This window comes from Megalobrama amblycephala, linkage group LG20 (genome assembly GCF_018812025.1).
Source record: "Megalobrama amblycephala isolate DHTTF-2021 linkage group LG20, ASM1881202v1, whole genome shotgun sequence".
Lineage (NCBI taxonomy): Eukaryota > Metazoa > Chordata > Actinopteri > Cypriniformes > Xenocyprididae > Megalobrama > Megalobrama amblycephala.
In genome coordinates, this window is record NC_063063.1 from 4,792,903 (window position 1) to 4,804,518 (window position 11,616).

Genomic DNA, 11,616 nt, shown 5'->3' on the forward strand with positions numbered 1-11,616 from the left:
TCTTTTGTTTTGAATCAGTGTTTCAGAGCGCCAAAATCATGTGATTTCAGTAAACAAGGCTTTGTTATGTCATATGTGTTTCAAAATTTCAATAGTTCACGTCACTTTGGCAGTTTGATACGCGCTCCGAACCACTGATTCAAAACAAAAGATTCGTAAAGCTTCGAAGCTTCATGAAGCAGTGTTTTGAAATCGCCCATCACTAGATATTGTTATATAAAGTCGCTATATTTTCATTTATTTTTTGGGCACACAAAAAGTATTCTCATCGCTTTATAATATTAAGATTGAACCACTGTAGTCACATGAAATGTTTTAAATATGTTTTTAGTACTTTTCTGGGCACTGAAAAAGGAAATGATCTTGCTGGCAATGCAGGCCTCACTGAGCCATCAAATTTTATCAAAAATATCTAAATTTGTGTTCCGAAGATGAACGAAGGGTTTGGAACTACATGAGGGTGAGTAATAAATTACATAATTTTAATTTTTTGGTGAACTAACCCTTTAATTGATTATCTGCCCCATAATCATAATTTGTGTGAAAAGGAATACAATTAGTTGGTGTTTCAGCTAAAACTTGCATTGAAATTTATGTATAGGTATATTTTTGGAGTTTTGCAGAAGTGTAGGAGTATAGAGCCATGTTTTTCCAATGAACCTAGTTTGGTGTAGAATTATTGTTGTCGAACATCATGCCGTTATAGTTTGTTGCTGAGTTTTTAATAAACTAGATTCTTACAGTTCTAAGTGCACCTCTGTGTATACTTACCTACTGTAACTGTACTAAATTTTGTATAATAACCCATATTTCTTCTTTCCCAAGGTCTAATGTTATCAGACATCATTGAGAAGTACTTTGTGTCTCCCACCTTGTTCCGCGTCATCCGACTTGCTAGGATCGGCCGTGTGCTACGTCTCATCAGAGGTGCGAAAGGCATTAGGACTCTTTTGTTTGCCTTGATGATGTCACTTCCTGCCCTCTTCAACATTGGACTGCTTCTGTTCCTCATCATGTTCATCTTCTCTATTTTTGCCATGTCTAACTTTGCCTATGTGAAAAAGCAGGCAGGCATCGATGACATCTTCAACTTTGAAACATTTGGCGGCAGCATCATCTGCCTGTTTGAGATCACAACCTCGGCAGGCTGGGATGGGCTCATGCTGCCTATTATGAACAGCGGCCCTCCAGATTGTGACCCTGACATAGAGAACCCTGGTACAGATGTTCGGGGTAACTGCGGGAATCCTGGCATGGGCATCATGTTTTTCTGCAGTTACATAATCATGTCGTTCCTGGTGGTTGTGAACATGTACATTGCCATCATTCTTGAGAACTTCAATGTTGCTCAAGAGGAGAGTGGAGACCCACTCTGTGAGGATGACTTTGAGATGTTCGACGAGACGTGGGAAAAGTTTGACTTTGATGCTACACAGTTCATCGAATACAACCGCTTGTTTGACTTTGTCGACGCCTTGCAGGAACCTCTGCGAATTGCCAAACCCAACCGCCTCAAACTAATCACCATGGATCTGCCTATTGTAACAGGGGACAAAATCCACTGTCTGGATATTCTTTTGGCAGTTACCCGCGAGGTTCTTGGCGACACCATTGAGATGGCTGCCATGAAGGAGAGCATTGAAGCCAAGTTCAGAATGAACAACCCCACATCTGCCTCATTTGAGCCAATCACCACCACTCTCAGGAGGAAGGAGGAAGAGCGAGCAGCTATTGCGGTTCAACGAACATACCGTAGACATCTCCTCAGACGTGCTATCCGCCATGCCTGCTTTATGAGTCGCTCGAAGAGGAAAGTTAGGAGTCAGGACGATGAAGAACCTCCTGAAACCGAAGGGTTAATTGAAAGGAAAATGGAAGCCTTGTATGGTAGCAACCCAGAACTTGCCATGGCTCTTGAGTTGCAGGCTAGGCCTATGCCGTCTAATTCACAGCCACCTGAGCCCCCCTCGGTCCGGCAGCACAGGGCATCAGTGACCTACCCTCGACCGCAGGGACAACTCATAATCCCAGTGGAGTTCACAAGGGAGGTGATCCTCCGATCTGCTCCCACAGCGTATGGCCTGTGCAGTTCAGAGGATGCAACAATAAAAGAGTCAATAGTATAACTGGCAGCCAATGTCTTTGGAGTATGGACTAAGATAATCCTTGGGTGTAACATGGAGTATCACCTGCACGCACTGAACAACAGATTCTTAAAGGATTACACAGGACTGCTACACTGTGACAGCACTGGAATGCCATTTATTGGGAGTACTGTTTTTTTATTATTTAAATTTTATATTCAGGATTAATCTTATTTGTTCCCAATTAGAAATGCCCCAGTATATTTGTCATTACTTAGCCAAGTTCTTTTGCCCTTATATACATATATACGTTTACAGTTGAGTAGTTAGAGCCATTTAACTAACTTTTTTTCTGTTACAGCGCCACTAAGTGGACAAGCGCCACAAATTTTTTCATGTGACCACAGATTGAGCCCATACACATGTGTACCAATTTTGGTTACAATATCTCATTCCATTCAAGAGTTATAGTCATTTATGTAAAAGTGGTCACGCCCACTTTGAACAAATCTGAATCCAAAACCCAATCCAATTGTGTGAAAAACCTAGGATTTAAATATGCAATCAAATATGATGGAAAATATATCATGGCAGAAATTAAATCACTATTATGATGTAGCTGTTTCATCCCCCACACACTAGCACTGAGTAATTCTACTGTATGTGGTTACAGTATATGGGTTATCTAAAGGACATACTTGCTTAAAATTGTATCACTATTTATAGCTCCCTGAAACGTAATATTTAAAAAAAAAAATCTTTCCAGTAATGATCAAAGATTTAATTTGAATAATTCTGATGTATAGCTGCACAGATCTCATGAACCGTTAGGAACAAGAACCACTGGTACCTGTCATCACTCTAACAAGTCTTCTCAGTCTGTTCAGAGTCGGTTTAGTCTACTGAACTATTTATAATCTTAGTTCATGCCTTACCAGTTTACAGCAGAAACTGATCCTTTACAGTGGGGTGTATATAGAGTCACTTTGAGCAGAATGTGCCACAATGAAAGATATAGATATACAGCGAAGCTATAGTGCCCAGTGATTCTACTTTTCTTATACTTTTCTTTTTTATATATATTTTTAATTATTAATTAATAACTTGAAGCACTGAAAGCATAGTTTGATTGCTGCACATTTTTAATTCACTGGTAGTCACAACAGCTGGTTGAACATCTTCCATGCCTGTAGAGTAAATACAAATTTGGTTTTCATGTACTTAATAAAAAGTTATTAAAGTAACTTCCCCATCCATTAAACTGTGATTTAAAGGATTAGCTCACTTTAAAATGAAAATTACCCCAAGCTTTACTCACCCTCAAGCCATCCTAGGTGTATATGACTTTCTTCTTTCTGATGAACACAATCGGAGTTATATTAATAAATATCCCGAGCTTTATAATGGCAGTGAATGGGACCAATGAGCATGAAGCTCAAGAAAGTGCATCCATCCATCATAAACATACTCCACATGGCTTCCGCTAGATACTTCGTGTCAGTTACGCTTTTTTCGTAAGTTGAATTGGGAAGGCGTAGGACGTAGCATAAGCGTTTGAACTGCGAGAGCCGTTACACTTTCTTCCTAAGTTGAATACTGAAGGCAGTCTGATGGAAGCTATATATTTTACTTTATAAGTTGTTAAATGGATATTTTTCTTTCCCAAATACATCACTTCACTTCAGAAAGCCTTTATTACCCCACCTGTGGAGTTTGTTTATGATGGATGGATGCACTTTCTTCAGCTTCATACTCGTTGGTCCCGTTCACTGCCATTATAAAGCTCGGATGCGTCATGATATTTTTTTAATATAACTCCAATTGTGTTCATCAGAAAGAAGAAAGTCATATACACCTAGGATGGCTTGAGGGTGAGTAAATCTTGGGGAAATTTCATTTTAATGTAAACTAATCCTTTAACACAGACATCATCAGCACTAATGTGTCCCATTTTTATTTGAGTGTCATACTGTCATCATAAATTGATCACTAAATTGTGAAAATGCAAGTTCAGAGTTGTAATGAGAGATGTTACTCAAACTTAGAAAGGAACATGTGTTTGGTGACAAGGGCATTACCCAATTAGCTGCTTTATATCTGATTCCCTTCATTACAAAAAAGAGGATGAAATGTCCTGTAGGCGGCACACACAATTCTTACTTAATCTTTAAGTGAAATGTATAATTATTACTGAAGATATGGTTATGATGTTTACATCTTCCTTAGAATTCCTTTCATCAAAATTTAAAATTTGTCATTTTAAACCATTAAGTTCATTCTCCCCAACTACATTCAGTGTTTTAGTACCTGTGAGTTGTAGGTAAAAGTTGTATGTTTTAGAGACATTTAATGATAGATTTCCTCTGAAGTCTTAATGTGACTGCAAATGTCTTATTTCTTAAATGTATAAATTAAGCACTTTTTAGATATTTATATTTACCTTTTGTATAGTTTTTAGATTTGGTCTCTCGTTATCAAAAAGCATTAACACTTATGTTATCTCTCGTATGTTAATTTACTGTATGCTTGAATGAGAATGAATTTTGAAAAAAACGAAAAATCTCATGGCGCTTGTGTGCAGTTTTGTGCACTTTTTGGTTTCATATTGATATTGTTAATATGCATATAATTTTCTATTGTTTACATTTTTATCAAGCAGACAGACATTGCAGTGCTTTAGGTTTTGCTCGCCTCTAATTGCCTGTATATACATTTTGCAGATAGAAGCGAATTTCTCAGATGCTGTCTTTTCTTTGTACCATAACTTAACAACATTTCATTCAATGTGCATTTAAAATGTTCATAGAATAAATTTGATAAGATAAACATGGGTCTCTTCGTGCTTGAATTGGTCTCAGGTTGCAATTCTTCAATATCACAGTTCATCTCATGTCAAGATTTAGTGGCGTTTACAGCCTTAGCATGCTATCATGTGTTGTTTGTGGATATGTTTCCCCAGAGGTGTTTATCAAGCCCATTTTTCCATTAGACTTGTGCTCCATATGACTTTTTCTGTGTGTCACAGTGGCCCCTGCCCAGATAGCTGTTCTCCTTTCACACTTTCTATTTTTACCCCCAACCAGAGATGTCTACACCTCAGGTAACCAGTCTTAATAAGTTTGGAATCCAGTGGTCTATACATTGGCATGCGTGTTAAGAGGATTTAATTGGCTAATTACATTTTTTACATTTTTAAAATAGCAATGAAATCTTAAATTGATATATCTTATTTTTTTATGGAATATTGCAGTATTTAACATGTTTATCTGTCCACATCAATATTTTATATTTAATGCTCTCGTAACCTTTGAACAAAATAACTTCCCCTCCCTCTTACAATAACCTGTCACTCACGTGACATCACAGCAATAGCAAACCATCCAATCAATTCCTCATGTCCCGCCCCACATTTTTTCTTGTTCAAGAAGCCGTTTCACTCAGATTTAGGCTGTCTGAAATTGCATACTCTCTTGAGTGGTATTTATCCTTAAACAAGCAAAAGTGGAAAATGATCAGCAAAAAAATCATTTCATGTCATTTCTTTTTATATCATCTGGACTTTTTGAAATATTTGATATAGTTTGGATTTTATGAGTTGTATCTCCCAGTATACGTTGCCCGATTAGGGTATAAAAAAAGCCAAAGTCATCAATATTTCCATGATTTATTTGATGGAAAAAATATGGAATATGTAAAATCAGGGCTTGACATTATAGTGGATTTCATTAGTGGCATGTAACACAGTCACTCCTGCTAGGCACTTTGGTGGGTTGAATTTTATATATAACATACATTTTTCAATTGTAGTCATTTTTAGGCATCTGAAATTATAAACTAAGTGCAATGTAGTATTGTCAAAAAATACTGATTTTTTTTTTAAATACATATCGATACTAAAATATCTAAAACGCTTCCAATGCTAATTTTCCACAGAATAGATACACGATACCAGCTGCGTTTTCTCTCTCTCTCTCATCTCTCTGACAGCGAGTTGACACACACACCCGCCTCCCCTCACTCACTTGTTTCATTTGCTCCGGATGAATATTGTTGGTGTTAAAGGGCTTGAATTTTGGCATGGGATTGCGTGAATTGCGCATAATTTTACTCATTCACGCAGATTTTGTGATCACACCCAAAGTGCGCAAACATAAAGCCAAGTTCTTTTTCAACTCTTATTGAGCTTAAAGAGTCAAATACCCACAAAATAATGTCAAAATGATGGTCTTGGTGAGTATTCACGTAAACACAGTTATGCTTTAACGCATGTGTAACAGTATAATGGATCTGTGCATCAGGTCTTAAAGTGACAGCAGCATAATACACCTGTTGCCAAATTATGAGATAATAAAAATATCTATATAGCAGTTTTTCCCCATGATATCAATGTCAAAATTGTGGCCAGTGAAAATGCAGAGTGGCTAGTAACTTTGGAAAACCTCTAGCCACAGTGTCAGAGAATGGTCTGAAAAAAAATCAACTATCCAGTGAGTGGAAGTTCTGTGTGTGAAAATGCTTTGCTCATGCCAGAGGTCAGAGGAGAATGGCCAGACTGGTTCCAGCTGATAGAAATGCAACAGTTACTCAAATAACCACTCGTTACAACCGAGGTCTGCAGAAGAGCATCTCTGAACTCACAACATGTCGAACCTTGAAGCAAATGGGATACAGCAGCAGAAGAAACACCGTGTCACTCCTGTCCTTCACACGGGCTCAACAAAATTGGACAACAGAACATTACCTGGTCTAATGAGTCTCAATTTCTTCTTCATCTTCTGATGGTAGGGTCAGAATTTGATGTAAACAACATGAAAGCATGGATCCATCCTGCCTTGTATCAGCGGTTCAGGTGTAATGGTGTGAGGGATGTTTTCTTGGCACACTTGGTGTCCTTTAGTACCAATTAAGCATCATTTAAAAGCCACAGCCAACCTGAGTATTGTTTATCACCACAGTGTACCATCTTCTGATGGCTACTTCCAGCATTATAACAGGCTATGTCATAATCATCTCAAACTGGTTTCTTGAACATGAAATTGAATTTACTATACTCAAATGACCTCCACAGTCACCAGATCTAAATCCAACAGAGCACCTTTGTGATGTGCTGGAACCGGAGACAAATCTGCAGCAACTGCGTGATGATATCATGACAATTTTGACCAAAATCTTTGATTCCAGCAAAATAGACCATAAAATCTGTTTCCAGCACCTTGTTGAACTTCTGCCACAAAGAATTAAGGCAGTTCCGAAGGCAAAAGGAGGTCCAACCTGATACTAGCAAGGTGTACCTAATAAAGTGGCCGATGAGTGTACGTCACAATAGGGAAGAAAAGAGTATTGCAACTTACCTTTCATGCCGACTTTTATGTAATTTATCTTTCACAAACATGTTCACTGGTAGAACTATTATAAACTGAGGTGGTTGTTCTGAATGCTGACCTGTATTACTGTTCAGTGTTTAGAAATTCTTACCTATATAAAAGATTTTATTGGTCAAATAACTTTTATAAAAATACTGTTCCTAGAACAGCTAGACAGTATTTAAGTGAAAGTCATGAAATTGTTCCCACAGCATCTGAGTCATTCAGAAAGTGAGGCAGTGAAGGGTGTGTGGGGTAGACAGTGGGTGAATTAACCAGAAATAGCTTTATAGCATTAAGTATTGAGTCAGTCACAGCACATGGAGTCTATTGCTTCATCTCATTTAATCACATATTTCATAATACTTATTTAGTTTTATTTTTGTACCATTGCTCATTTCCACATCTGAGTTTTTTGAGAAGGTATACTGCTTCCCTTGCCTCCTCAAACAATTCTGACATTAGCTGATAACTGAGTCCGTGTGAGTGTGGTTACAGCTGCATTGAGTGCTGTACACTTCAGCTCAACGACTGCTGCTCTCTCCACCCACTGTGACGGACTGCACAGCAGATGCGCATGGAAAGCGCCAATTTATGCATGAAAATTAAAGACACTTGCATGGGACACAACAAAATTCAGCCTGGCAAAAACAACAGCAACAACAAACACAAGCAAGAGTAAAATCTCAAAATAAAGATAATAGACAAGCTGGAGGACAAGTTTAGCTCCAACACACCTGCCTAGAAGTTTAGTGATCCTTGATTAGCTGGTTTAGGTGTGTTTCATTAGGGATGGAGCTAAACTCTGGCTGCGTCTGAAAGCTTAAAAATGCTGCCTTCGGAAGATGCATTCCAAGGGAGGAAGGCATCAAGGCACATCCCAATCCAATGTTAGCTTCACTTCCTGTCTCATGAGATACCTTCATTTGATAGATTTTTGAAGGCAGCATAGATGTATCATTCACTGCCTTTGATGTCCCACAATCCTGTGCTTTCCATTCTGTGACAGCTGAGATAAAAAATAAAGATGGCGTCTGAAAGTTGCGGTTGGTGGTCAGTTTGTGTGTAAATAAAGCAATAAGCCCCGCGTCGTGCCTAACATCGGCCCTTAGCTGTTATAAATTCGCTGTAAACCACGGCTTCTTGGGGCTTATTGCTTTTATAAAACGGTTACCACACAATACAAATATTAAAGACAAAAAATATGTATCAATGCAACTTTCATGAAGTAAAATCATTAAAAGCCTTCCTTCCGCCGGAAAAAAATAGTCCCTGACTGTGAACAGCAACCGAAGTTACATTATTACAACATTAGATGGCAGCAAAGACTGTCTTTATGAGCGAGTCACTCAGTCGCAAAGACTTTTATGTTGAAACTTGTTGTGAACATGGAACAAGACGCAAATGACAAATGCTTTTGGCTAGCGTTGTCAGTGTCAGCAGGGCACGGGAAAACCCATTAAATGTTAAAAGGACAAGATCGCAGCAGACATTGTTTGAATGATTTTTTATGAACATAGGACTGACCTGAAGGATAATGCTAAATCTGAATGCAGGTAATACACTCGGTCACTCAATATCTCTCTCACAATACTCTTTTACATAATGCAGTAAGCTTCAATGAACAAAATCAATTTTTTCAAACATATGTTTACATTGCTAAGAGCGGTTGCTAAGACAGACGCAGCAACATACAAACTCAGTGGCACAGCAATACTTATGTAATGTGGTCAGTTGTATGTTTTTGGGAATTTGACAATGGCTTCGAATGCAGCTCAACCAATCAGAATCAAGGGGTGGGACTATTTGTTTTATAGTGTATGTTTTTGACCAACGTTTCCACTTTTGATGTCATTTTTCTAGTGAGAAATTGCTATTGTAGTAATTAAATACTCACTTAGTTATCACCAAAGCTTGTGTTATTTTGCTGATCATTAAACCATTATGCTGCCTCAGACATCTAACCAAAATCAGTTTCGTGAGGTACCTTCTTGCGCAAATGCTGCCTACAAAGTCAGCGAGGCAACAAGTCAGCTGCCTAAGCTTTCAGGTGCAGCTTCTGTTGGAAGGTGGCTCCCAAGAACAGGATTGAACACCCCTATAATGGACTAGGTGCATTCATGCCATGTCGGAGCATAGGAGCTCTGACCAGCGACCACACTACCACCTGACTGCTGCAGATTCATTTTGCCGTTGACAGTGTTGCCACAGAAATGGATAACAGCTCAGAGTAGAACGTCATAATTACCGTAATTACAGCATGGCGTGAACGCGGCGTATATATACAAGACACATTTGAAATATGACCGCCAGTGGATAGAATATAAATGCAGATGCAGATTAACTTGTAATTTTTACATAATTGTTGCATTGTAATTTTGCAAATTAAATTTTTTTTTACCTGCTTACACACAAAATCCTTACTTGTCACACGATTTTTGAAACCTGACACTCAAACACGAGAACCACACACCAAATCTGCAAAACCATACACTAATTTTTAGTCTTTAGCCTAGTTTTCAATTTCATAAAACACTTTTTGCAAAACACAACACACAATTCTTTATGTAACACACAAAAATCTAACAGGAAGTTTTGATTTCCTATTTCAAACAACCATTGTTCTTGTCCAACTACACATGGTTGATGTATTTCCTTTCTTTCGTACTGTGTAATACTGTATTCACAAGCACAAATGCTTACAGTAAAAAAAAAATTAATAGCTTGGTTTCAATATTACTTTCATGTTTACCGTGAATTTTTCAACATCTCTCTGTCAATTACTTTCAGTCTTGTACAGAAATGTACGTAGGAGCTCATGAAAGGAGAGCTTTAGGTTTTGAATAACTGTGTGTATATGATATATCCAAAAATAGATTATGGCAAAGGTGTTTGCAACCTAAGACAAATGTTTGCTTTTGAGATGTGTTTGTGATATTTTGAATGCAGTGCTTCATTTTGCAAGAGATGTGAGGCATTTTGCATGCAATTCTTGGATTTGTGTGTAAAGTTTTGAAAAAAAAGAGGCAAAGTTTTGAAAATGTATGTAAGTAGTTGTCTGCAGCCATTATAACCCTATACACAACAAGGCTGAATCTTCTTAAGTAATCAATAATTGCAGAAGCCAATATATGTAACAGGGTTTTTGCATTTAACTCTTTCTCTGGGTATTAAATGTGCAACATTTCTTTCTTTCTTTTCTTTTCTTTTCTTTTCTTTTTTTTTTTTGAGAAGATAGGCCTACACTTCAAGCCCAAAAGATACAGTCCAATGTAGCATACCAGAGGTGTTATGCCCATTCACATGCCCCTCAGAACAGAAGTAATACTATTTTACAGTTGATAAGATCACACTGGTGTGATTAGAACATTCAGTATGTCACGTGATACTGCTACATTCAAATCTGCATTCATGATTTGGCTGGTGCTGAACCAGAGATGGACACGTTCAGTGCTTGTCATATCACTACTTATTCCGTGTTTTCAACCACATAATGTTTATTTTATGTTTCTGATATTTAAATACACATAGTAGCCTACTAGAAACAAAAACATCTATAGTTTTAAAAATATGCACTGATGTCTATGGAAGTGGCAATAACAATCCTTTCATAATTTGATGTATTTTATTGATATCACACATTGATATCAATCCCACACATTGATAACATCCCATTGCAAATATCTAAAAAATAATATTAAATCAAGAAATAGCTGCCAGAGAAGTCAGAAAATCAAACTTAATTATAAGTATATAACATAATTATAACATAAACTTGATTTTATAAGGAAAACAAGATTATGTTTCTTACCTCATTGGCAGATGTTTCTTGTTTTAAGCTTAATTTTCACTTAATTTGATCATTTTTTCAGTAAACAAGACTTAAGTAATTTTGTAGTATCTTAATTTAAGAATATTTATACTGGAAAACAAGACAGAAATGGACAGTAAAAATTTTTGCGATGTACTGGTCATTTTCTGTCAGGACATGATCTGTATTTCTACAGATTTTTTTCTTACAGTGTAGTGATGCATGAACAGCTGACATTTCCATTTATATTTAGTTCAGTCATCTTTGTGCATAAATGGTAAAGTAGCCTTCATCAGTCTTGATGTATTTTGCATTGAGATGATTCACTTGCTCCTTAACATTTTGATGCATGAGTGTA

At 37.3% G+C, this 11,616-nt stretch overlaps 1 protein-coding gene across 1 annotated transcript in view; it reads left to right on the top strand.

The window, feature by feature from the left end:
• The window catches only part of scn4aa (sodium channel, voltage-gated, type IV, alpha, a), a 54,061-nt gene extending 50,627 nt beyond the window's left edge, over window positions 1–3,434 (top strand). Inside the window, 1 exon segment of the mRNA XM_048170242.1 lies at window positions 826–3,434. Within this exon segment, the coding sequence (XP_048026199.1) occupies window positions 826–2,126 (1,301 nt within the window). The 3' untranslated portion in view covers window positions 2,127–3,434.
• The last annotated feature ends 8,182 nt before the right edge of the window (window positions 3,435–11,616 follow it).